The 27,976-nt window shown below is 43.6% G+C and overlaps 1 protein-coding gene across 1 annotated transcript; it reads right to left on the bottom strand.

Moving 5' to 3' along the window:
- Positions 1–23: 23 nt before the first annotated feature.
- Positions 24–27,925, bottom strand: YWHAG (tyrosine 3-monooxygenase/tryptophan 5-monooxygenase activation protein gamma). The gene is made up of 2 exons (XM_003998539.6): positions 27,623–27,925; positions 24–3,507 (listed from the first exon to the last, which is right to left on the bottom strand). Exons 1-2 carry the CDS (start codon positions 27,707–27,709, stop codon positions 2,851–2,853), a joined length of 744 nt encoding a protein of 247 aa, XP_003998588.1. The 5' UTR covers positions 27,710–27,925; the 3' UTR covers positions 24–2,850.
- Positions 27,926–27,976: the final 51 nt, after the last annotated feature.

Genomic DNA, 27,976 nt, shown 5'->3' with positions numbered 1-27,976 from the left:
AATAAAACTAAGTGGCACTGACATCAGATCTGTAAGTTTATTTGCTCAATGTACGACAGCTACATAATGACTCACATTCATGATATTCCATCACTGAGGAAAACTGCTAAGAATGGTCCGTGTGTGAAAGAATTCCTTAGAGAAACACGGAGTTGGAAAAATAATCACTGATTAGACCTTAAAAATAGTTCACTGCATAACATGACAAAAAAGCACAGAGGCTCATTCAGAGAACATCTTCATTGTTCTCCTACACTGTAATAGTTATAATTTCACCATGACAAACACCAGACATTAAGATTAAGCTAACACTGGTGTTTCTTTTGCTTCCCCCCCCACTTAAAAACAAAATATATAACTGCATGTCACTATAGCAACATCCAAAACAGATCAATTTGTTACGATCACTATTTGGTAGAGCAAACTGTACCCCCAAAAGGAAAAATTAAATTAAAAAAACTTTAAAAAATTTGAAGACTTAATTTTTTTTGTCATAGGAATACATAACACCTACAGTATAAGTTAATAAATTTCAAGCTACTGTATAGAAATACAACACTAGCATGCACAATATTGTATCAATAGAGTAATGGAGGAGTAATCATTTCACTGGAGAGACAGTATCAGAGGCAAGTGCATTTCTTTAAAAATAAAGAAAAGAAAAGAAACCATTCAAGCTGCTTAAATATCAAGTCTCCCATCCCCTCTTCATTTTTAGCCCTCGGGTATAATTTTATCTTGCATTATTCTAAAAAGCAGCCAGAGCCAAAGCTGAAATTTGAAAGAAAAAATAGGTTTTGTAATTCCAGTAAATCATTTCCAAATGCTACAAGAAAGGACACAACACTGCTCACTGGACATGAAGATAAGTTAAGGAAAAGCCCCACCTACCCCCTCCCCCCACCCCCAATCTTTTCCCATCCATGGCATTGACTTTAGGCCCCAGTGATGGCACAAAAGCTGTACAGCTCTCTTCTAGGAGTTTACTGCTAGGGTTCAGTTAATTGGGACTTCTGCTCTAGCGTATGGAGGGAACCTTCTAAGGAAAGTCACGCTGTATAAACTGTGCGATGCCACAGAGCATCAATTCGTTGTACTTCTGGTCTTCACGGTCACCTGGATCCTGTCACACGTATCCATTTCCTAACCGTAAGTTCAATTTTGGTAACAGCAAAAGCAACGGTCAGTGTTTCCTCAATTATTACTCATACCTCTCCTTGACTAAATAAAACAAAGAAACAGACAAAACAAGTCTGGCGTCATTACCTGTCTCGGGAGTTCACACTGTTACTGATCTTCTAAAAAAGACTGAACACATACTCAACGGTTCGCGTTTTCAGACAGATTTTTTCCAAAATGAGAAATGAAGGACCGAAGGCTAACTGAGAACAAATTTGTGGAAAACAGCAAGGTCGTTTCCCTTCAATTCCAAATCATGCGTCGACCACGCGCGAGAGAAAAGGACTCTCCAGCTTCGATGCTTTCGTTAAAAAGAAAAAAATATAGATATATAGAAAAAGTTTTGGTCAAATAGGAGTTATTTATTATCCAAGGATGATTTTAGTTCATCTTCCTACAACAATTACTCGGGGAAGGAGCGTTTTCGGGGAGGAAAAGACTGACATGCTTACGGAGGCTCCCGCCATTGGACAGAATGTGTATGACTAGAAGAGCTCTTCCTTCTGGATTTTTCTACCAGTAAGCTTCTAGCACCTGAATTTTCACACACTGCACCGCAGACTTTCTCAGGAGGACGGCCCAGCCTTTGCAGCCCCACAGCGTCTCCACCCCCTGGGCGCCGCCAGCAGAAGGTACAGTGGGGAGCACTCAAGTGAAGAGTGAGATGGCAGCATGATCCCTGAGGAAGGAGCTGTGGCAGCTTAAAAATCAGGAGTTCTCTGAAAATATCAACACAATAAATGACATACAGACCTGAATTTTCTCTATTTTTGTGGTGTGTAACGTTTCTATTAAAGCGAGTAATCCATTTTTGTGGCGGATTGAAGTTGAGAGGAAAGAAAGACAAAAATCCCACAGCCACCTGCCAAGCACCTATTAACCAAAACCTAAAGTAGCTCGGATTCTCCTCAGGCAAGCCTTTTTGGCCTAGGAGACAGGGAACAGCAACACCAACCCGGGTAAAGGCTGACTAAGGATGGAAAGCCAAAAGAACCAGCAAAGAAAAATGCACACTCGATGGCTTGATGTTACATATGGCTGTCATGTAGAAATACTGTAAACTGCAATTTAGTGTTAATACTGTCAACTAATCGGAGACTTCAGAAAACTGGCAAGGCCTAAAACCACAAGGATAAATATACCTTCTGTCCCAAGTCTGTCAGTTTGGGATTTAAACTATTCCCTGGCTGGTCGAGTGCACCCTGAAAAAAAACACAACAGAACAAAACGAAAATGCACGGCTAAAAACAGATGAGCTAGGAAGTACCCAGAACTTAAGATTAAGAGCGTATGTACATACAAATCCTTACTGGAACCACAGAACTTCCTGAATGAGGGCCATTCCATTTTTCAGTTTTCTTTTGGACTCCAAACCCTACTCTGGCAATAAGTTAGACTCAAGACAGACAGCTCCACCTGCATTCATCTACAGAACAGTCCGTATGCCAGTGTGAGGCTGCTATTCCAATACCAGCACAGCTAACCTGACTTTCCACTAGTGGTGTTTTGGCAAAAACGTCAAAGAGGCGATCAAAGACAGGACAGGTCGTGGGCTTCTCCCTGGGAAGGTCGTCCCTCCCTTCCCCTCCCCCACCCGACCCCCCACTCATGGGAAAAAAATAAAGACTGCGGTAGGAGCATCAGCGTGCGCTGCCAGTCCACCTGGGGGCCTTAGTTGTTGCCTTCTCCGCCGTCGTCGTCTTGCTGGTCGCTCGTCCAGAGCGTTAGGTTGTCGCGGAGCAGCTGCATGATGAGAGTGGAGTCCTTGTAGGAGTCCTCGTTCAGAGTGTCGAGCTCGGCGATGGCGTCGTCGAAAGCGGTCTTGGCCAAGTGGCACGCCTGCTCCGGCGCATTCTGGATCTCGTAGTAGAAAACGGAGTAGTTAAGAGCCAGGCCTAATCGGATGGGGTGAGTAGGCTGCATGTGCTCCTTGCTGATCTCGTGGGCCTCGCTGTAGGCCTTCTCGGAGGACTCCACGACAGTCGCCCTCTTCTCTCCAGTGGCCACTTCGGCCAGGTAGCGGTAATAGTCCCCTTTCATCTTCAGGTAGAACACTTTGCTCTCGTACTGGGTCTCACTGCAATTCTTGATCAGGTAGTTATCCAGCAGGCTCAGCACATCCTGACACACCGCTTCCAACTCCTTCTCGATCTTTTCGCGGTAAGCACGGACCATCTCTATCTTCTTCTCATTGCCATCTGCAGAGGTCTTCTGCTCAATGCTACTAATGACCCTCCAGGAAGAGCGGCGGGCCCCGACTACGTTCTTGTAGGCCACGGACAGGAGGTTTCTTTCTTCGTTGGACAGTGGCTCGTTCAGCTCTGTCACCTATTAGGAGGAGAGAACGAGGAGTCGTTATGGTCCAGATGATGGCAGTGGATTAATCCTATCTCTGTGCCACTAAAACACAAACAGACTCGTCGGCTGATTAAAGTGATTAACAGCCGAGAACTGAGGCCGTGTGGGTGTACGGAAGGGGATGGAGGTGGAACGAACAACAAAGAAGGAAAACACTGCTGCTCATCAGTGGTGCCTGAACCCCTGCTTCCTCCCCGGGAAAGGACACAGCCTTAGCACATAGCTGTTCCGAAGAACGATCAAAGTCGAGCTCCTAGAGGACAAACCAAAATTTGATCTACGTTGCAAAAGGTCAACAGATCTCTCCTGTAACATTACATACCTACCTACCAAATCCCGGGGGTCGTTAAGCACAGGTGGCCAACCTACCTCAACAGATTTTTAGGAAATCAGACTGACCCTTTCCTTCTAACCTCGTCCTGTCTACTCAGTTCCGTCCCTCTTCAGGGAGAATATTGTGAGTCAACTTCAAGTTGACATTTGAGAAATGAGAAGGCTTTTCTGCTCTTGTGTTAAGACTGTATGAATTACAAATCTCAGAAGGGAAATCAAAACCACCGGGGGCATGGGGCTGAGTCTGGCCACGGAGATACGTCAGCAACTGGGAGAACACGGACCTGTTGCTGTGTTCGGCCTAACGCTACGAGTAACACAAAAGAATGGAGAGATGAGCAAGGTATTTCTAAGCTGAGGTGGCCAATAGGAATTAATGCTTCTTTCCATGTGGGCATTTCGACAAGTTTCGATCTTCATCACCCCAAAGATTAATCACCCTGAGGAAGTTAAAGCAATGTCCCACCAATGATCTGTATTTTCAGGACTACCACACAACTGCTTAGAATAAGAAAGTCAGTAACACTGCACTGACTTAATTTATATTACCTGATGTCTGTCATATCAGAGCCAGACACCGCTGTCTGACAACATGTGAAATAGAAAATTTTACAAGGATAGGGCTTTTTATTCCTATCCAAAGGTACATTTTTTATTTGTCTGGCTATCCTATCTACACTGGTAGTTATACTAAGTCAATGGCTAAGCCACAACATCAGGAACCACGATTCATTCACTATTTCATAAAGTCTTACAGAAGACCAGACATTTCCCTTGTCCTGTCCTCTCCTACCTGTGGCTCCAGTCACGACACCTTAATTGCAACTAAACAAAACAAAAACTTCGCACTTCTGCCCTTCGTTCTTCCCCTCCCTGAAATACTATACAAGCGTCAAGAATCCAAGTTAAGGGGCGCCTGGGTGGCTCAGTTGGTTAAGCATCCGACTTCGGCTTGGGTCACGATCTCACAGTTTGTGAGTGTGAGTCCCACATTGGGCTCTGTGTGGACAGCTTGGAACCTGGAGCCTGCTCGGATTCTGTGTCTCCCTCTCTCTTTGCCCCTCCCCGGCTTGAGCTCTCTTTCTCAGAAATAAACATTAAAAAAAAGTTAATATCCTCTATTCGTATCCTCTCTGAAACCTTCCCCATCTCTCCCTCCAACCCCAGTTAAAACTGGCCACTCTAGGGGCGCCTGAGTGGCTCAGTCAGTTAAGCGTCCGACTTCGGCTCAGGTCATGATCTCGCGGTCCGGTCCGTGAGTTCGAGCCCCACGTCGGGCTCTGTGCTGACTGCTCAGAGCCTGGAGCCTGTTTCAGATTCTGTGTCTCCCTCTCTCTCTGACCCTCCCCCGTTCATGCTGTCTCTCTCCGTCTCAAAAATAAATAAACGCTAAAAAAAAAAATTAAAAAAAAAAAAAAAAAACTGGCCACTCTACATAGTGTTATATTACTTATAGATGTGAAGAGTGGGGAGAGGACATAATCCAAAATGATATACCAAAACTATTTTGAGGAGTTGGGATACCAAGAGACTTTCGTACGTGTGAATCATTCACATTCGGTCTGTATGGCACTTTTATAAACTGGGGAGGTGGGGAGGGTTATGCTTAGTGCAACTGGTTGTATAAATTAAACAGTATCTCTGAGGAGATAATTAAATCAGAACACAAACCAAATCATGCATATTAATTTACGGCAAGCAATTCATTCTTTGAAAGAATTAATCATGCTTTGCTCGCTAATTCCCACAATATCCGGCAAATGACGTATCATCTGCAAGTATTTCTTAAACTCATCAGCCGCTTTTCTTATGTTACCCTTTTGCTATGCATTATTGGTTCCCCATTATAATGCTGGAGAACAGGACCTTCCCCAGACATGGCCTACATGAGACACAGAGTGAGGAGACAGGGTTTTTGTGCAGAAGGAAATCAGGACACAGGTGCTTTCTGTTCCATGACCTCTGACCCCCGTGCCCCTGTGGAAACTCCACTTCTCCAGAATAAGGCGGCTTGTATCATCTCACGTCCAATTCTTTATATGTTCTAGGCTCTGGAGACACTATTCTCAGCCCACAGACCACACTGTCACTCCTGATGATTTGAGGCATATTCAGATAACCCAGAAGACTGGGGTTTTCCCAGGCCCACCATTTTACTAAGTGACCTTGGGTGCAAGCATTTCATCCTCCTGGCATCTCATTTTCTAATCCGTTAAAATAAGAGTTCTGCCTCTTTCATAAAATTACTATTAAGAGTGTATCAGATGAGGGGCGACTGGGTGGCTCGGTCAGTTGAGTGTCTGACTTGGTTTCCACTCAGGTCATGCTCTCATGGGTCACTGCATCGAGCCCTGCATCAGGCTCTGTGCTGGCAGCATGGAGACTGCTTGGGATTCACTCTACCCCCACCTCTCTCTCAAAATAAATAAAACATTAAAAAATTTTTTTTAATTTTTTTCAAAATTAAAAAAGCGTAAAGTGCTCTTGACTCAATAAAGTGACAAAGAGGTGAGCAATTACTTTTGAGAATGCCTTGAATAGTTTTCCATTTTAATTCTCAGCATAAGCAGCCTCTAAATTTCTTACATAACAATCTGCTAGCTTACATCCCTGTATCAAGTATCGCTTCTCCATTTCATCCTGTTCTCTGTTCAAAGCTGAAATTTCTTTAGCTACCTTACATCACTTCCTTTCCAGAAACTTTAACATCATATAGCCTGAAAAAAAAAACAAAAACAAAAACCTCCCCAGACTGGCTTTCAAACAGGCAGAGGCCTCTGTAAGCCTCAGCCACGCAAACCATAGGACTCCAGCCTATATTCACTGGACACTTGCCTCTAGTGCAACCTGATAACTGTCTCTGATGCAAAAAGAAGCCAGAGTGCCTAAGGCCATTGAGATCGAGTTCTGGCCTTTCCCCTAAATCATGCTGTCCTTATTTCCAGAGCCGGCAACTATTTAAAGCTCAAATGACCTCACCAGTACCCTATACTGTTAGGTCTCCTGCTGCAAATGCAGTAGGGCTGCAGAGCCCACGGGCAGAAATGTGCTTATGTCAAGACGGCACGGTTGCCCCAGATGGGCACACGGAGATTATGAAACGGCAGTATCGCCTTTAGATATAGTAACTCGACCACATTTGGAACATACCCAGATGTTCTCTGCCACTGAAGAACTAAGTGAGAGGGAAAAACCTTGACTCTTAAAAAGTCCGCTCAAAGGAAAGATGAGGTTCCTCTAGGAGCCTTAAACAAGCACTTCAAAAACTCCTTAAGATCAACATGACTTGTGTGAGAATTAACCTGTGATTTTTACGTTCAAACAAGAGATCCCAAACAGGCTAGTTTTAAGAGTCAAGAGAACTTTTGAAAAGGGGAGAAAAAAAATTATTCTCATAGTGTCCAAAAAAAGGTTTAACCAAGATAGAAGGAGAGTGTTCGATGTGGGAAGATGAGAGAGATGTATCATCTGGGAAGGGAGAGACTTATTTTTCAAAAACAGTCACTGAATTGTTTCTACGAATGCAACACATTTAAATATGGTCCCCAAAATATACTGTCACGGCTGCTGGAAAATGTAGAAAGTCTGTATTCTCTGGTGTGTCACATGTTCCGCTTAAAAACAAAATGAAACTTTCTGTCTTTTCAACTCCTAGGATACTAGTCCAAGTTCAAATTTCTTTCGGTGAGTTCAAGATAAACAGAGGAGTAAAAAGACCCAGAAAATCTGATATTCTCAGACAGGTTAAGAACTAGAACTCCCCAAATCCCAGCTGCTAAGGAATCAGATATTAATTAGTGTCAACTGTTCTCCCCTAAGAGTTGATGCAGAGACTTTTCAACCAAAGATCAGCAACCCTCAAGATTCTTGGAAAGCTATTTAGAGGACTTTCTGACCCCAAGATTCAGAGCACTGAGTCATTTACAATTTCCTCAACTTCTCTATCAAGGACCTTAAATCGTAATGAACACAACTTCAAATGTTTAATCTTCTTAAATAAGAAAAAACTTGAATCAGGCTTACTTTATTTAAAATCTATTTCTATTGGGGCACCTGGGTGGCTCAGTTGGTTGAGTGTCTGGCTTCCACTCAGGTCATGATCTCATGGTTTGTGGGTTCGAGCCCTATATCAGGCTCTGTGCTGATACCTCAGAGCCTAGAGCCTGCTTTGGATTCTGTGTCTGTCTCCCCCTCTCTCTGCCTCTCCCCTGCTTGTGCTCTCAAAAAATGGACAAATAAACATTAAAAAATATATAAATAAATAATATCTATTCCTATCTTGCAGAAGCTTATGAAGAAGTTACAAAACAACAGTTATGTGGTGACCACAAGACATCTTGACTTAAGAAAGCTGAAAATCTCCATAAAGAACTGAGTTCACATCCCCAAAAAATAAGACAGAAGGGATGAACAGGTGGAAAAAAGGATGTTTAGGGCATGAAACTATTCTGTATGATACCCTAATGGCGAGTACATGTCATTACACACTCGTCAAAATCCATAGAACATGTATCACTGAGAATAAACCCTAATGTAAACAAACCATGGACGGTAGGTCTAGGCCCACTGACTCTAACAGACCAGTCAAAAGACACTGACAGCACAGGGCATTGTGCAGGCAGGCGGTGGCAGGGCAGGTAGGGGCACATGGGAACTCTGTGCTTTCCACTCAATTTCGCTGTGAACCTGAAACTGCTCTTAAAAAAAAAAAAAAAAAAGAAAAAGAAAAAGTCTATTAAAGAAAGTAGAAAAAAGAGGGCTAGCAGACACTAGGTATAACATTTGGCCCCGTCTTCCATTTTTTAGGGCCCTCAGGTGTGGAGTACTAACCACCCAGAAGGGCCAAGAAGAAATGAAAAAGATAAACACAGTGACTGCTGTATAGGAAAATCCTATGCCAAAAACAGAAAAAACAAGGTGACAACGTGCAAGATGGGCATCAGCGTCCATGTAACGGACACAGTATCTATATGCTGTACAGACAGAAGAATAAACCATTGGAAAGAAACACTTTCAAGTGTTCTGCTTGAATACAGAACGAATCCTGTATTCTAGAGATGACCAGTCTACTAAGTAACTACAAAAACTTTACAAAATAACCTGAAGCTATGTCTCGCCTGAGTAAAACGCCTTTAAACTTGAAAAACTTGAATTATAGTCTGCGTGGAAGAGTTAACTGGAGACTGCTATCTTTAGAAAGGTCTGCTGGCAAAGCTGACCCCTGGCTGGCATCTGAGAACTTGAATTTTGGAAGGGTACCCACCATTCCCAGATAAGAATGGCTCCCTGTCCCTAAACTGCGCAAACAATGTGGTTCATGGTAAACACCTGTTTTCCTTCTAGGAGTCTTCATTTATGTGCTAGGCAGGAAGTACTATGTGAATAGTCCCAGTAAAACCCGTGGTCACTAAATCTCTTATGAAACTCCTTGGCAGACACCATTTCACACACACACCCTACGTAGGAGTCCCTAGCAGGAGTCCCCTGGGGGAGAGGATTTTCGCTTGGGTCTGGTTTACTCTTTGCCCGAGGCACCTTTTTCCTTTGCTGATTTCGCTCAGTATGGCTTCATCGTAATAAATCAACAGCCCTGAGCACAACTGTATGCACATCCCAGGGGGTGGGGGTAGTCTTGGAGACCACCAGTACACTCATTCTGGAAAATTTGATAGAATGTGTCCTGTAAGGTCTGATGACAAGGAAAATGTACTGAAAAGCCATGCCATCAGATAATCCACCAGACATTTGTTGAGCATCTATCTAGCACGTGTCCCACGCCACCACTCTGTGAAGACAGAAAACAGACATCCTGGAGGGGGCACACACTTATTCACTTTAGGTCACCAGCCACACAGGTGGATCTTCTGAGAGTAGCACGCTACCTGGGCAGTTTAGAGGAAATTTTAATTAGAAAATAACATCAGCTGGGCTTAAAAAAAAAAAAAAAAAAACCCGGCAGCAACCATCCTGGATAAACACTGTGCGGAAGGGAAACATTTCAGGAAGAGGAACATCCTACAACAGTCATGTAACTTCATATTCATCAGGGCCAACTGCAAGGTCTCACAGGTGACAGGAGAGCTGGCGAAGCACTGGGGCTTTTCTGACAGCCACCAAGTCCTGAGTTTTTTTCACAACCACTCTACAGAGGCGCACATCACACTTACTTCACGGGTGTGAAGCAGAGATACGAAATGATTTTTCCCCCAAAGCACACCACGAACACACAGCAGAGACGGGACATAAACGTGGGCCCTGTGGCTTCAAGCCCTGTGTTCTTTCTCTGACGATATAAACGTTGCTGACACATCACAGAGAAAGGGCTGATTTCTCTAACACAGACCTAAAAAAGAATTTCAGACCAACCAGCAATAGCAAAAGGAGTAAAAGGAACGGACAGTTGAAAGAAAGGGAAACACAAGCAGAGCACCCAAACCTCATCCATTACAAATGTTCGTTTTTTCTCTGATCAGACGGGCAATATCTCAAGTCAGACGACTTATGAAGGTGATGGCGTGGATAAAGCACTCGCTTACAGTGGGAAACTATAAACGGGCAAGACCTTTATCGGAGGGCAATCTGGAAAGGACTATCAAAATTACAACTGCTCAACAACCTTTTGACTCTGCAATCCCCACCCGCCTTTTCAAAGTAAGCTCTATGCCCAACGTGGGGCTTGAACTGACAACCCCAAAATCAAGAGTTGCGTGCTCTACCAAATGAACCAGCCAGGCGACCCTCTGCAATTCCCTTTCTTGAAAGGGATTCACTGCATTATTGCTAACAGCTGAAGTCTGGAGCCACCTAAATGGTCTTCGGTAAGAGGCTAGTTATTAGATTAGGACACATCCATACAGTGGAATTCTTAAGACAGCCAATCAAAAAGTATTTGTGTAGGGGTGCCTGGGTGGCTCGGTTGGTTAAGCGGCCAACTTCAGCTCAGGTCATGATCTCGAGGTTCAGGAGTTCGTGCCCCACATCGGGCTCTATACTAACAGCTCAGAGCCTGGAGCCCACTTCAGATTCTGTGTCTTCCTCCCTTTCTCTCTCAAAAATTAAAAAAAAAAAAAAGTATCTGTGTATTCTCAGTGTACTTTCTAGAAAGGTCTGAAAACAGAGTGGCTGGGAGGCAGTCAAGATTGATAAGGTTGAATTTTGACCTGTTACGGTATACCCAAACAAACCCACTCCACCATTTACCCTGTTAATCAGATCTACAATTAAAGTTTAAAGCCAATTTTGAAAAACGCGTTTAAAAAAAAAAAAAAGCTGAAGCCAGTAATTTTATATAAACTAGTTTATTGATATAAATGATTGTACATCTGCTGGTTAGTGCTAACTACCCCACCCCTACCAAGAACAACTTTTTTGCATTCATTTTAGTTGTATAAAAATCTTTCACTGTATCTTTATACAGATTAGGACCAGTATATAGTATATATACCATAGATTTCAGCCCTGTCATTAAACCAATTATTATTTCGTATATTTTCCCATTTTATTCCCTACATAATCTTTGTTAAATCCAACACTTTTTTGAATTTTTTAAAAAAATATTTTAATGTTTATTTTATTTTTGAGAGAGAGAAAGAGAGAGGGAGACACAGAATCCGAAGCAGGCTCCAGGCTCCGAGCTGTCAGCACAGAGCCCGATGAGGGGCTTGAACTCACAAACCATGAGATCATGACCTGAGCTGAAGTCAGACGCTTAACTGACTGAGCCACCCAGGTGCCCCTATTCCCTACATAATCTTCTGGTTTCCAAGTATCACTCTCTTTCCCGTAGTTATACTTCCTATACTTGTAATCACATCTTCCTGCATGCACAAGGGCAATGTTACTATCGCTGATCATGGGCATCTTTGTTTGGTTTTGAATTTAATGGAATACTTCCAGTGTTTCATTCTTAAATACTGACTTTCGCTTTAAAAGAGATTTCTCTACCATGTTGAGAAAGTATCCATCTATTCTGTATCTTTCTAAGTAACTTTCTGTATCTGTATCTTTCTAAGTAACTTTCCTCGTTAGAAATGGGTTCTTTACCAAATTGTAACTTCTATTTTGGTCCTCCAGATAACGCTTTATGATTTAGTACTGTTATTCCCATTTTAAAGTTAGGAACATTAAGGCTCAGAGCCCCAGAATGGAACCCCTACCTAATGGCTCAAAATCCTATATGCCTTCCACTATAGGCCTAGTTCTTAACCAAGGAGGGGGAAGCTTTTTTAAAGTATCTCCCTACGCAGCCCTAACCCTTGAAGACTCAGTAGCGAGTGGAATCCATACTTCTGTTTCTCCAGGTTAAGAACTGCGGCACAACGTTCCTCAAAATGTGGAGTTACCACGCCACTCAGCAATTCCACCCTTTGGTAAGTACAGAGGAGAGTACTGACAACATAACGTCCACACAAAAACTTGTCAACAAATGTTCACAGCAGCACTAGTCAAAACAGCCCCAAAGTGTAAACAATCTAATTGTCAGCTGGTGAGCGGACAAAATTAAATGCGGTATTATCCAAACAGAGGAGGGACACAGGCTACAACATGGGGGACACTGGAAATGCTATGCCGAACGAAAAAGCCCCTCACAAGACCACATACTGTAGGTTTCCAGTTTTAGGAAATGTCCCAAATAGGCAAATCTCTAGAAACACAGACTGGTGGTAGCTTAGGGCTCGGGGGTTTTGAGGGCAGGGGAGTAGGGAGTGACTCCCAATGGGTACAGGGTTTCTTTGTGGGGAATGACAATATTTATTCCAGGACTCAGACACTGGTGCCAGTTACACAACCCTGAACATGCTAAAAACCACTGAGAGGTGTCTGGGTGGCTCAGTCAGTTAAGCGTCCGACTTCGGCTCAGGTCATGATCTCGTGGTTCCTGAGTTCGAGCCCCACGTCGGGCTCTGTGCTGACAGCTCAGAGCCTGGAGCCTGCTTCGGATTCTGTGTCTCCTCTCTCTTTGCTCTCCCCTGCTCGTGCTCTTGGCTCTCTCTCTCTCTCTCAAAATTAAACATTAAAAAAAAAAAAAAAATCACTGAATTGTACATTTTCAATGGGTGACTGGTAGGTGGATTTTAGCTCAATAAAGCTATAAAAATAAAACTGCTGCACTGTATCATAGTCTACACAGCACTTTCACACATACCAGCAATTAAACATTAACTCACATGTTTGAGGAGTTCAGAATTCCAGATACTTCGTGCTTCATAATACATGGGCTAATACAAAGAAAACTATAACAGAGCACAAACCTTGTGTTTTTAATTCTCCTCAAAATGAGAACAAGAGTACTGTGTTATGTTTATTGCTCACGCATACTTACATAAACCTGAAAAGGGCTAAGAAATCTACATTCCCTACCACAGGTTATTTTTCCATTATGATAATAAGCATCCAATCCTGCCATTAGGGGAGGGAAATGCCAAGGAGAGAAACATACTAAGATTACTTAACTTCCCGAAATACAGACAATCCACACGAATAGCAAACCAGAGCTCCTTTCCCTCTTACAGACCGAGTGAATGTCTTCTACCCTCTACCTGCATGCTTTCCGGAAGAACTCAGCCTAAACCCACCTTTAGAGATTCACTTCATGTTAAAACCTAGTTCATCTCCCTACAACTGCCACGGGCTAGCCTGAAGAATTTTATCTTTTGGGGCCAGAATCATTTCCTCATACAGGTGAAGAGAGCCCTCCTATCTCTGGATCTCGCCTGCTTACTATTTTCTATGATCTGGATACGATTCCCCTGCCCATCCGGACTCTCTTCCCCCAAAGAGGCTCCCTGGTCACTGCCCTTCAGCCTGCTACTTAGAATACAAGACTGCAAGCTTCAGCAAACAAATGAGCTAATATTTATAACTGCTGCTTTTATGACAGATCTGTTTTGGTGGGAAAGGGGGAACTCCCCCAGCTGAAAATGAAACAAACTGGAGTGTATGAAAGTGCTGTATAAACTATGGTAGAGCACAGCAGTTTCTTGAAAACCACTCTACTGAGATATTACCTATCGGGCAAAGGCCAGGGATGCTATTGCCACACAATATACAGGACAGCCATCCGACAGGAGCGAAGAATAATACGGTCCAAATATCGATGCAGAAAAACCCTGCACCAAGTTACCGACACTCGGGTCATGATATTCACATTCTTCCTCATACCACACACTTCTGTGCTCTCATGCTTTTCCAACCACCTAAACACACTTCCAGAACCCATAAAGAAAAATTATATCTCCATCAGGTCCTAATTAAAATACTACATACACTTCTTGAAAAATTCTCAGGCAGCTCTAATCACTGCTTACTCTGTGTAACTTTTACCTTCCACCTTTTATACTGGTTTTTTTGTTTTGTTTTGGTTTGGGTTTTTTTGGTAAATTTTTATTTATTTATTTTTGAGGGCAGGGGGTGGGGGAGGGCAGGGGAACACAGAGAGGAAGACAGTGAATTCCAAGCAGGCTCCGTGCTGCCAGTGCAGAGTCCAACACGGGGCTCAAACTCACGAGCTGTGAGATCATGACCCGAGTGGAAATCAAGAGTCAGACACTTAATCGACTGAGCCATCCAGGCACCCCAACATGCTGCCCATTCCTAACGCTTTGTACCGTTAACTATATACCTTTCCTTTCCCCAAGAAGACTGAAGTCTTTTAAGGGGCAGGTACCACCTTGCACTCACCAATGAATCACCATGTTACCTAACAGTCACTTCTGAACGTGTAAGTGACATGAATTTACACATGATGTATCAAGCCCAGACTGTTTGCAAAAGTGGCAATAATATTTCTTCCCAACCCTGTACACATCTTCCTTCTCACTATGATTTTGTAGCTCCTCCCATGAAGAAATGGAATATAGTTCTCCACCCTATAGGCTGCACTCGGTCATGTGACTTACATTAACTAGTGGAATATTATCGAGTATAAGGCAAGCAAAGGCCTGAAAAGTGCTCGAGAGTCAGGAAGGGCTTGCTGCTAGGAAACTTCCACGGCCACTGGAGTTTCATCTAGCCAAACTGAGGCTGGCCTAAACCAAAAATACTTGGCCAACCAACAGAATCAGGAGAAGTAAGAAATCTTTGTTTGGGGTAATTTGATATCAACAAAAACTAACTTATATACTTGTTTTAATATTATCTTGCAGCGTTAAATTCCGCTTAAATTAACTTCTGAAAATCAATCAGACTGAATTCCTACTGCGATCTCAATCAACACCCTAGGTCTCTTTGCCCCCAACAGGTGCTATTGTTAAGTGCCATCCGCACCACATGGAATAATGAAAAGCTGAATTTGGGGGCCAAAATACAAGACTTTAAGCAAAAAAATAAGGCCATTTCATTACCCTAGATTCCACCCACTGCTCCAGTCTGATCTCACTTTCTAACAACTAGGACATTTGTCAAAACTCTGCTGTGTAACCCCACATAGGAGGAAAAACACCTGACCTGAATGTCTTGAAAAAATTCAGGTATACATATTCCAGTGTTCCCTTGGCTGGTAGTCAAATAACCCTATTCTAAAAAGTAATTCAATCAAAATTAGTTAAAAATTAAACAGCTTCTTCTACAAACCCATACTGACTTTCTTTTACAATAAGTTCCACTTTTTAGGCCTTTTCTTTGCTTCTACAACTTCTCCCAGAATCAACGTCACGTTCACTTTCGTTGGGATTGTTCACTTATGTCCATATCTCTTGTTCCACCTCCATTATCCAAGGCTGTTCCCCCAAATCCATTATGAACAATAGTTAAGCTGTCTCATCAAATTTGACAACTTCTCACCCAAGCTACACCCTTGACCTCTTTGTTCAGAATCACTCACTTTATTTTTTAAGTTTTTACAAGTTTGCTTATTTATTTTGAGAGAGAAAAAGAGCACAAGTGGGAGAGGGAGAGCCAGAATACCAAGCAGGCTCCATGCTGTCAGCATGGGGCCTGATGCAGGGCTCAATCACATGAACCATGAGATCATGACCTGAGCCGAAATCAAGAGTGGGACACTTAACTGACTGAGCCACCCAGGCGGTCCAGAATCACTCGCTTTTTTTTTTTTAAGTTTATTTTACTTGTTTTGAGAGAGACAGTGCAAGCCAGGGAGGGGCAAAGAGAGAGGGAGAGAGAAAATTTCAAGCAGGTTCCATAATACCAATGCAGAGCCTGATGTGGGGCTCGAACTCACGAACCATGAGATCATGACCTGAGCTGAAACCAGGAGTCAGATGTTTAACTGACTGAGCCACCCAGGCGACCCCCAGAGAAATCACTCACTTTTAAAATCAAACTCTTACAACCTCCAGTAATACCAGTCCTCACTCCCACCTACTGGCACTCCCACTGTGCTCTTGAATCCCATCCTTTCTCTTCCCCTTCAGACTTTACTCCTTTCTTCTAAGATTCACCAATTCAATTGTTTTTGTTTAAATATAAACTTTCCTGTGCCTTGCTTGTCCTTCTGTTCTACGAGCTCTAAAGCATCCAAATGCGCAATCAGTCCAACCACTCAGCCTTTTTTATTCTTCCACCCAAAACTGAAGCGAGTAAAGACAGGAAGGGAGACGGAGACAGACACCAAGAGAAGACCAGCCGCTGCGCATTAGGGTTTTTCTGACCCTCTGCACTCACTGCCTAGCGATCCTTGCTTACCACTGCCTCTTTGTAGAGGAAAGCGACCACTAGGTAAGCAGATTCCAAGGCCTTTTCTTGGCAAACAACTTCTATCGTTGCCTCCTCCCTATGCGCCAAGTGTTTCTTCCCTCTATGTGCCCAGTGGTCAGTCATTCTCTTCCCTGTATGTTCCCTCCTCCTCTCCTGCTCTTTCCCATTAACATATAACCCAAGTTTAGGGTGAAAATAAGTGATGCCTTTTAATCTCATTTTTTTCCCATCTCTTTATTTCCTACAAAATCAAGCTTCTGAAAGTTCAGTCTAGGGGCGCCTGGGTGGCTCAGTCGGTTAAGCGTCCGACTTCGGCTCGGGTCATGATCTCACGGTTTGTGAGTTTGAGCCCCGCGTTGGGGTTGTGCTGAGTGCTCATAGCCTGGAGACTGTTTCAGATTCTGTGTCTCATTCTCTCTGCTCCTCCCTGACTTGTGCTCTACCTCTTAAAAAATAAATAAATGTAAAAACAAAATTTTTTAATAAAAAAAAAGTCTATACTTCCTAGCATTTCCTTTCATTCACTCCCCACCTCACCACCCCTGTACCCATCTAATAAAATGCCATTAACTATCCTTCCCATTTCATATCCCCAACCAATGTTCCCTTAAGTCAACTTAAATTTTTATTCATAAAATAAAACCACTCCCCCTTTCGTGACACTCTCTTCCCTTTGTTAGCATTCTTTCCTGGTTTTCTGCCTTCATCACTACCAACTCAGCTTCCTCATTCTGGTAACTATAGAAGTGCTATTCCCCAGGGTTACATGTTTTGACTCCAACTCTCTGCTTTCCCTAGGTGACCTTACTACGCCTGGTTTTAACCACCATGGATATACAGTGACCCCCACTAGAATGGCAGTTCTAGGAGGGGAATGGGACACGTGTTCTCCAGCTCTTGGACCAGAACGTAGTCTATAGTTGGTCCTAAAAAAATATGTTTACTTGGGGCACCTGGGTGGCTCAGTAGGTTAAGAGTCCAGCTCTTGGTTTCAGCTCAGGTCATGATCTCAGTCTGTGGGATTGAGCCCCACGTCCAGCTCTGCAGAGCCTGCCTGGAATCCTCTCTCCCTCTCTCTCTGCCCCTCCCCTGCTCATTCTCTCTCAAAATAACTAAAAGTATTTAACATCTAAAAATACACACACACACACACACACACACACACACACACACACACTCACACACACACACACACACACACACACACACACACGCTTATGCTGTGCCAGGCACTACTGTAAGTGCTCCTCATGTACTATCTTGTAGCCATTATCTTTTATCTACTTCCACTTAAATGCTTCCCCAAACTCTGCAGGACAGCTGAATTCCTCTTCTCCATCATTTTTCCTTCTTCTTCTTTCTTATTCTATCTCCGACCATCAAGTTGTCTCTGATCTACCCTCACTATCCTTGTCCAGGTTCTCCTCCTTCAAACTAGACCCCTTGTAATACTCTAATTAGTCTCCCTCCCTTTGTCTCACTGTCCTTGAGTTTCCAAATCTCTCCAGGCCAAAAATCAGATCACGATCCTCCTCTGCCTAGAATCCTTCCATGACTCTCCAGAGCTTAAAAAAAATTTTTTTTTCCAACGTTTATTTATTTTTGGGACAGAGAGAGACAGAGCATGAACGGGCGAGGGGCAGAGAGAGAGGGAGACACAGAATCGGAAACAGGCTCCAGGCTCTGAGCCACCAGCCCAGAGCCTGACGCGGGGCTCGAACTCACGGACCGCGAGATCGTGACCTGGTTGAAGTCGGACGCTTAACCGACTGCGCCACCCAGGCGCCCCAGACTCTCCAGAGCTTAGAGAAAGAACTCAAACTCCACAAGGCCCTTCAATAAACTGGGTCCTACTTACCTCTTTGGACTCCTTTGCTAATATTCCCTCAAATGCACAGTACTGCAGCAACCAACAGTGAATAAATGAATCCCGCACCACACTCTGCTCTTCTGAACCTACACATGCTATTCCCTCTCCCAGGACAGTCCTTCCTCTACATGTTCCCCCCTCCCTTGCAGTCCCCCAAGACACTATGCCAGCATCACTTCTTTAGGAAAGAGCCACTGAAGTCCAGTGTGACTTCAGTGCCATGTTACTCTATTATGCCGCTACTATACCTGTTTGCAGTTTACCATATTATTTTCCTTTCCTCAATAAACGGATCCTGTCCCAAAAATCTCAAGTTTTAACTGCAGGACCTTCAGATGGCAAAAAATAAATAGAACGGCAGCATATCCATCTAAATTACTGCTAACATCATTAGATTGATCCGCTCCATACTTCTGAGCATGGATTCAAAGCCAGGCTGTCTGGGCTCAGACAGCTATTACATATGCTATCTACCCGCCCATGCATCCCCACACTCAGCAGGACACTGACCTTAAGGCAAAAAGGATTTTTAAAAAATGCCTGGCAAGTAACAAGGCGAAACAAAAGCAAAACGTGTTTACTTGCCTCATCCTCTGCAAGTTCATTGGGTTTTAGCTCTTCTGTCAGAAGAATCTACCTCCCCCACCCTAAAGAAAAAAGGCAGCAAGAAAGGAATCCCAGTCCTTTAGTGATCACACTCTTACCCCACAGATAACACATTACCTGCATGTCAACTGAAGAGAAGCACCTTAAAATCAAGGGAAAAGTGACAATCAGCCGCCATCTGGATTAAATGGTTTAAGCAAGAAACTACTTTGCAGGGTGCCAAATTTAAATAAATGTAGGGAGACCCTGCTGCTAACTTGACCATTTACAGCAAAAAAGGGATAATTTTAGGTCAGTAAGAAGCCATCTTCCAAGATGGTAAATCCCAAGGGGACCAACCAGTAGGCAAGTACGTAGATAAAAAGATTGACTGCTATGCTGCCACCTGGTGAAGCAGGTTATGGGGAGGTTTACTCCGCTATTCATCTCAACAAATGTTGTGAAAATTTCCGTGTCATTGTTTTCTTTTTATTTTTTTAAATGTTTATTTATTTTTGAGAGACAGAGCACAAATGGGGGAGGGGCAGAAAGAAAAGGAGACACAGAATCTGATGCGGGGCTCAAACCCATGAACCACAGGATCATGACCTGAGCCAAGGTCGGACACTTAACCAACTGAGCCACTCAGGTGTCCCTTCTTTTTATTTTTTTAACGTCCATTTTTTAGAATATCTCTACACCCAACGTGGGGCTTGAACTTACGACGTAGAGATCAAGAGTCCCATGCTCTTCGGACTGAGCCAGTCAGGTGCCCCCAGGGTTTTCTTTTTAAAGGCAGTCATTCCAACCAGAAAAAAGTAACAAAAGGGAGATCTGTTGAGAGCAGATGTCTTCAGTTTATTTTTCTTCATGTAGTAAAAGGGCAACAGGGCATCCTTGAATTTTGAACCATGTGTATGTTTACCTATTCAGTTACATCTTTCCCTACTTTTAAGAACACGCAGTACTACTGATTTCAAAAGGCTTAAAATTTTATGCTTTCAAAAATTCCACTTTTGGGTCTCGGTCCTAATATATCAACTGTGGTCGAAGCTTTAGTCACAAAGATATTCATGGCAATATTACCACAAATTTGCAAAGAGCATGGATGTTAAATAAAAATATAAGTAAATTATGACACATCCACAGACTTAATTCAGCCATTGAACATAGTAGTAACAGAAAAAAAAAACTCCTTGAAATAATGAATGTCAAGGAAGAAGGCACGGTACAAAAGCAAGCCTAAACCCCAAGGAAAAAAAAGACATGATGGACATATACTCCTGCATGGGGAATTATGGGGATACCTATCTTTTTCCCCCAAATTTTCTAGCATCATAAAGGTCGGACATTTTTGTCATCAGTCATCACTCCCAACGACGACTCCAAAGACTCCCTCAGAAATTAACAACATCCCAGGGCCCGTAGGTGGGTGGCTCAGTTGGTTATGCATCAAACTCTAGATTTTGGCTCAGGTCATGACATGATCTCAGTTTCACGAGTTCAAGCCTGGCACTGGACTCTGTGCTAGCCGTCGGTGCCCCTCCCCAACCTGCGCCCTCTCTCTCTCAAAATAACTAAATTTTCAAAAATTAAAAAAAGAAAAAAAAAGGACATTAACAGCATCCCCAAATTCAAGACACTCAACCATATTCCTTCCCAAAAGAAAACAAATTAGGGGCGCTTGGGTGGCAGCTAAGCGTCTGAACTTTTGCTCAGGTCATCATTTCAGAGTTTGTGAGTTCAAGCCCGGCATCGGGCTCTCTGCTGTCAGCACAGGGACTGCTTCAGACGCTCTGTCCCCTACTCCCCACCCACCCTCTCTCTCTCTCTCTCTCTCTCAAAATAAATAAATAAACTTAAAAAAAAAAATTAGGGGCACCTGGCAAGCTCAGTTGGTGCAGCATGTGACTCTTGATCTGAGGGTTGTAAGTTTGAGCACCCACGCTGGGTGTAGAGATTACTTAAAAATAAAACCTTTTCTAAAAAATTTAAAAAACTAAAAAAAAGGAATATTCCTTCTCTACTACCCACTTGTTCCCAACTAGCTTTTCCTTGCTTCAGGATGCTCTTTTCTGAGCCTATCCTATGAATTCTCCTTGCCCTTCTGGACTGGGTCATTTTCCACTTAGTAGAAAAAATTTAGTGTCTAACGTCTATTTCTATTACACAGATGTAGTTACAAAGACTAGATATAGGTCGTATGTGAAGAGTGGGGCATCATTTGGCAATCGCTTCTATCCCACCCAGCCTGTCCAGCTCAAGCAGCAGAACTGCACTGGCAGGGGGCATGGGATTACCTGCAAGGCTACCATCCATGCTGGGCCACCAGGGCACACACATACATACTCATTTGCTAGTTCTTGTTAGCTACAAAAGGCGCGCGCTGTATTGAACCGAAGCGTCCGGAACTGGAACAATTCAGGCAAAAGAAAGTTTATTTCCACATCCTTAAAGTACTGGCACCAGAGACCACGGTTTCCTAGATCCAGGTTATGAAAGTATGGGAGCTCAGGTGTTGGACATTTAAATGATTTATCTCAAAACAAACCTGCGTCTTTAAAAAAAAAGCCTTCCTCTTGGGGCGCCTGGGTGGCGTCCAAGCTTGGTTTTGGCTCAGGTCATGATCTCAGTTTGTGGGATCGAGCCCTGAGTCCGGCTCTGCACTGACAGCGCGCAGAGCCTGCTTGGGATTCTGTGTCCTTCTCTCTGCCCCTCCCCCGCTCACTCTGTGTCTCTCTCAGAGTAAACAAACATTAAAATAAATAAAAATGAAACCCTTCCTCTGATTACCTCTTACCCTTCTCTCCACCGCCACAGCTGCCCTACACACTTGGCTGTGGGGGAGGGCGGCTAAGGGATTCCTCTTAAGCTCCTGTCATTACATGTGCAGCTGCCCACTGCTGTCACTGTCCTATTCCCAGCTCTGACACCCCTGTTCTAGTAACAGAATTAAGAGGAGAAAGCTGACACTACACCTGGGTCCTACTCAGTTCAGCTTTCATCCATCTCTCCAAAAATACGGTATTACTCCAAAGATTAGGAGGATAAGACCGAGGAGTTTCTTTGGAAATTTATTTTCTAAACCTCATATTTAAAAATTTCTGTATGTGGGGTGCCTGGCTGGCTCAGTCGGAAGAGCATGCGACTCCTGATCTCGGGGTCATGAGATCACTTAAGTAAAAACTTAGAAGGGAAAAAAAAAAATCTGTGTATGTGACAACACTCTCATTTCCATTTACCTAGTCACAACCGAATTAACGTTACGCAGCACATTAACAGTATTGAACTTATGCAAGGAAAAGTCTCCCTCTGTAGGACACACCCTTACAGGTGAAATGCTGATGAAAATTTAGCTTAGACTTCGCCAGTTCTTTAAAAAGGAAAGAAACAAAAGACTCATGCCAAGTCCTTAAGACGTAATTTTTATTGTCACTGCAAGATCGTGGGACCAAACCAATTATTTAACTGTTTACCTTTAAACTAAAGCTCTCCTTTGGGAACTTCTACTGATCATTTCTCACAGAACGGTTTTGTGCACCATTCAAATTTATAAATTAGAAAAAACAAAACTCAAGGATCTCTACGAGTGCCCAATTTAAAAAGTAGGATGATGTGGTGGTAGTGAACCAAACTCAACAGCTCATACCTAAAACAGAATTTGGGGAGAAGAGGAAAGGGATTATGAAAGGCAAGGCCAAAAGGCAGATGATATTGACAGCCTTCACAACCTACAAAGGCAGCAAACATAGCATCCTCTGATTATAACCTTAAATATCTGGTTAAGCACTAATAGAACTTAGAAAATAAGACAAAAGAGGGGCGCCTGACTGGCTCAGTCGGTAGCACATGTGACTCCCGATTGCAGGGTCCTGAGTTCAGGCCCCACGTTGGGCACAGAGCTTACTCAAACGAACAAAAGACGGTGGTTTATGCGTAATTTTTTTCCTCCTTTGACTATTAAGTACGTAAGATGGCCTGTGCTCTCTTTCTCCCACATCCCACGGAATCTGATAGCAATACAGAAACAGTCAGATGCCCTGCCAGATAAAAGGGTGAAGGCTGGTGATTATGGGAGGGAGAAGCTCCTGGCAGCCTCAGAAGCCCCCAAACGATGTGTGTGACATCATATACACGGGACTGTCAGTGTAGCATCCGTGCTTGAACAGCTCACCCTCTCAGCACTGCGCGGTGCTCATTAGGGTGCCGTGCGGTGCTCATTAGGGGACTGCTGCCACACAGCAGAGAAATCATTTACAACGAAGTCAGCACTGGAGTGGAAAATGAGTCCTAGTACGAACCCAGCAAAATTTCCATAATCTACAAATGATTAATAGTTTGTTCCGATTTCAGATACATTGTTACTTATTTGGGGGACCATCATATGGTTTTTAAGCTCTGGAACTTCCGATGGAAATCTTAATCTAGCTGAGACAAGTCTCTTTTCTTTTCAATTTATGCCAAAAAGGTCCAGATGTTAGAAAACAAAGAGAAGGATCCCGATTACCAGTGGCTGTAAGCTGCTGTGGTTACTTCATTATTGACACATTCCTGAATCAGTAATGTTTTGAAATCCAGCCAGTTATAGCCAAGCCATCATCCTTTTTAGAAACGGCATTCTCCCAGTTTTTCAGCTAGAGGGGACGGTTGCACAACATTGCGAATGTGCAAAATGTTACTGAACCATACGCTTGAAAACGGTTTGCTGCATGTTACGTTGACTTTTACCTCAATAAAAACAAAATTATTTTTTCTTCTTAACGATTAGGAGTTAGGCTTAACAAATAAATAAGGCTTCCTGCCAATACTAGGGGATGAAACTCCCCCCACGGTCTGCTGTTAACACAAAGCTCTGTTAACAAGAATACACGTTTAGCAGCACCTTTTATCTGGATAGAATTCAAAAGATCCATGGGAGGTTGCTTTATTTTTTTTAATAATTAGAAAAGGCACTTAATCGTCATTTCAGTTACTGCAAAGACTACTACATAAAAAGCCAACTGTTATCTGTATCCTTCCCACCCCAAAGAAGAGAACAATTGAAACCACATGACTTAGAATAATGGCTGGCAGAACTCCACCTCTGAAGTCTACAGAGGTGTCATTACTCCATTAGTGATAATGGCTATTGATCTGGCCCCTCCTGGAAGGGCTAGTAGGAAAAACACAATATTTAAGATAGGAAGAATTTTCAACTATATTGATTCCAGCAAGACTTTTTTTTTTTTTTTAATAGAATTAAGAAGGCCTTTTGCAAGCAAACCCCCCAATCGGGTCACTTCAACAAGAGGAGCCCAGAAGCTTTTCTCCCTCCGGAGGCGAATACTAGTATCCTACTTAGATTATTAACTTCTCTTCAGAGGCTATTAGAATCCAAAGGACAGGACAGAACCATCTAACAAGAAACATCTAGGTGTTCCCTCTCCCCTTAAATGGAGGACTACACACTTCTCTTAAAAATTCAACCTCGGGGCGCCTGGGTGGCTCAGCTGGTTAAGTGTCCGACTTCGGCTCAGGTCATGCATGATCTCATAGTTTGTGAGTTCGAGCCCTGCGTCGGGCTCTGTGCTGACAGCTCAGGGCCTGGAGCCTGATTCAGATCTCTCTCTCTCTCTCTCTCTCTCTCTCTCTCTCTCTCTCTCTCTCTCTCTCTCTGCCCCTCCCCCACTTGCATGCGGTCTCTCCCTCTCTCAAAAATAAACAGAAAGAAAGAAAGAAAGAAAGAAAGAAAGAAAGAAAGAAAGAAAGAAAGAAAGAAAGAAAGAAAGAAAGAAAGAAAGAAAGAAAGAAAGAAACTAACTGGCTGTCTCATTTGGAAGCGTGTGATTAAGCGTGTGATTCTTGCTCTTGGGGTCCTGAGTTCGAGCCCCACACTGGGCATAGGGATTACTAACACAAAAAATAACTTAAGGAAAAAACCCAACACTAAACTTCCCTCTTTCTTCCTTTTCAAAATATTGCATGCCAATTTTCATTCCTATTGTGTTATGTCACCCACACAATTTATTCCTCCACACAGGCCCCAGTGACATTATTACTAGGATAATTTCATTAAATGCAAATAGTCTTAATCCCTCTACCATTAGGATGATTTCAGCCTTAGAACACTCATTTGAGTGACAGGACAGAGTATTTTTCTCTGTATCTTTCTGTCTTTCCCAAATTCTCCATGAGGAGATGACTCTCATAAACAGGGGAAGAATCAGAGTTTTAGAAATAGTTACTATTTTCAAACACCTACTAATTTCTTAATCCTCACACCTTTTTCAAGGGGATATTGACCTATTTCACAGATGAGGAAAATGAGGGTCGGAGAGGTAAGCACACTTCCTCAGTAAGTAGGTTTGAAGAAAGGTCTGCTTTATTTTACAACTGCCCTTTCCTCCATACTGACAAGGACCAGAGGCACAAGAGAACTTTTGCCTTGTGTTTTGTAACCAGTTCTCACTCTCTAACATTACTGAAAACGACCCAGTAGGAAGTCAAGAGTTTTTTAAGGTTTTTATTAACACCTGCCAAGTTAATAATCTGCAAAAAACCCAAGTATACAGCCCACCCCAGCACTATGATTAAGACATATTCTTGTTTAAAATTTCTATCTTTATTCCATTATTGTCCAATTTTAACAATGAGACAAATGTTTAAAAATACAAATGTAGCTTATAAACTTTTGTGGGTAAACTAGAAATTGGAAAATGAATTGGCATATCTAGAGGTCACTGCTCTGCATGCCTAAAGGTAAATGATATTCTTATTTTCTGGACCAATTCTTATCTGGTGGATAAGATGAAGTCCTCAATTCCACCTGCTTATCTGCTAATTTCTGCATTACCTTGGACAAATGCCATTTGCATACTCCCTACCAGCCCTTAGGTGCATTGCAGCCTCTGTGTCATTGTGTGTGACATCACTGGGTTGCTATGGATATAGGTGCGAGGTCACTCACTTTCCTGTGAAACTAGAAATATGGAAAAATTAGAAGAGTCTAAATAACATGAACTAAACATATTTCCAACACTGATATCTATTAAGAGCAGAACTTCTCATTTGAGCTTTAAAATGTTTTAAGGTAGCATCTGTGGCAATACATTAACACGGCAATACTCCCCATTTCAGAATCAAGTCTCTTCCTTAATGAGATAAAAATCTTTTGGTAAGGTAGCCGGCTTAAATAAAAAAGCATCAGCATTGTTATCTTTTATGAACCGGCAAAGTTGTTCAAGGATTAAGCTGGGATACCTACATTGCTTCATTAAAAAAAATTAACACGCAAGATACACTCCTGAATCCACTTCACACTGGAGATGCATTTTAAAAACCTTTGTTACATAAGACAGGAAGTTAAATGTTAAGACAGTGGGAGACCTAAATCATTAACCAGATAATTTCCCATGTTTTATTTAATAATGCTCAATATTTGCCCCCTCCTCTAATATCAAACTCTTTGATAGCCCATTAGATAAATGTAGTGTTACTGACAAAATGGTGCAATACAGGCAGGAATCTGCATCCCAGACAAAATGCGACAACTGGCGATCAGTATTCTCTTTTCATCAGCATGAGGATGCGCTAGCTTTTTTTTTTTTTAAGCCTCGGATGTATCTAACAGAACAAATTATTTAAAAAAAAAAAAAAAAAAAAAAGACTTTTTCCTCCTTTAAAATAACTCCTCCCAGCCTCCACCCAGTCTAGGCTCTCTGCAATATGACAAATGCAGAATCTTCTAGAATGACTTGATACTGCCTCCCACCACTGCTTTGTTTGCAATATCAGATTAGGGAGAATATTTTTTCGACTTATAGGAATTTCAACAGATGTGTGCCTATTTAAAAAAGAAACAGCATTTGTCACAAATTAAACCAGTCAGCTAAATGCATAACCTTTATTTTAAAGACAATACCTACCCTTTTCAATACAAAACACGTTAGGAAAAAACGGAGATGACATGTCGAGAACGATCAATGAAAACGCTAGCGAGAAATACGTTCCCCGCAAGAGGACGTGCTTTGGGGTATAGAGAAAGAGGAGCCTTTTGTTAACAAAAACGTGAGAGCAGCAAGGTTTCGATTTTGCACCATTGAGCCCAGGTTTTCAGGAGAGCCTACGTTTTTTCTGTGGAGGTTCTAAAGGATCTGTCAGAAGAGGCAATGGGGAATATCGGGGGGGGGGGTATATTAGAAAACCAGGAGACCTGATGAGTGAATGGGAAAGGCGCCGCCCAGACACCAGGGAGAGAAAGAGGAACCGCATCCATGCGGTCCCCCCGCCCCCACGCCCAGGCTGGGAGGAGGGGAAGTGGGGCACAAAGGATGTTCACGGCCCCCGCTCAAGTCCCCAGCGGACCTGGAGACGCGGGGGCCAGAGACCCCGCTCCCGAGACCAGCCCTGCAAGATCCCGCCCCAGCCCGAGTCCGGGGAGGGCCGAGAAGGCAGCGCCGCCGGCCCTGGGGGACGCTCGGGGAGAGGCCGCGTCACAACCCGGGTCCCTATCGCTGCCGGGGCCCTCCCCAGCTCCCCGAGTGGGTGGGGAGGGGCAGTCAACGCTGCAGTCGTGAATGGCGACTAGTCCCTGGGCCGTCCACGCGAAGGCCCGCGTCTGCGAAGGGACTGGGGCGAGGCGGGGGGAGGGGAGGAGAAACTCACGTTCTTCATGGCCGCGGCCATGTCGTCGTAGCGCTCCGCCTGCTCGGCCAGCCGGGCTTTCTGCACCAGTTGCTCGCGGTCCACCATCTTCGAGGGCTGGATCGGGCCGGGTGAGGAGACCGGGGCGGCCTGAAGGGCTCGGAGGGCAGCTACGGCGCGGCTGGGGCCCGTGTGCCGGAGAGACCGACCCACGAAGCGAGCAGCTAAGGCGACGGCGACGGCGGCGGCGCGGAGGCTGCGGCTTGAGCTGCGACCGCGGGACCAGGCGCGAGGCGGCTGCGGCTGCTGTGCGTGCCGCGGGCGGACAACCCCCTGCGGCCCCGCCCACGCCGCGTGACGCAGACGGTCCCGCCT

The sequence above is a fragment of the Felis catus genome, chromosome E3 (genome assembly GCF_018350175.1).
Source record: "Felis catus isolate Fca126 chromosome E3, F.catus_Fca126_mat1.0, whole genome shotgun sequence".
Classification (NCBI taxonomy): domain Eukaryota; kingdom Metazoa; phylum Chordata; class Mammalia; order Carnivora; family Felidae; genus Felis; species Felis catus.
The sequence above is the reverse complement of the archived record's forward strand: the minus strand, read 5'-3'. Positions and strand labels throughout refer to the sequence as shown.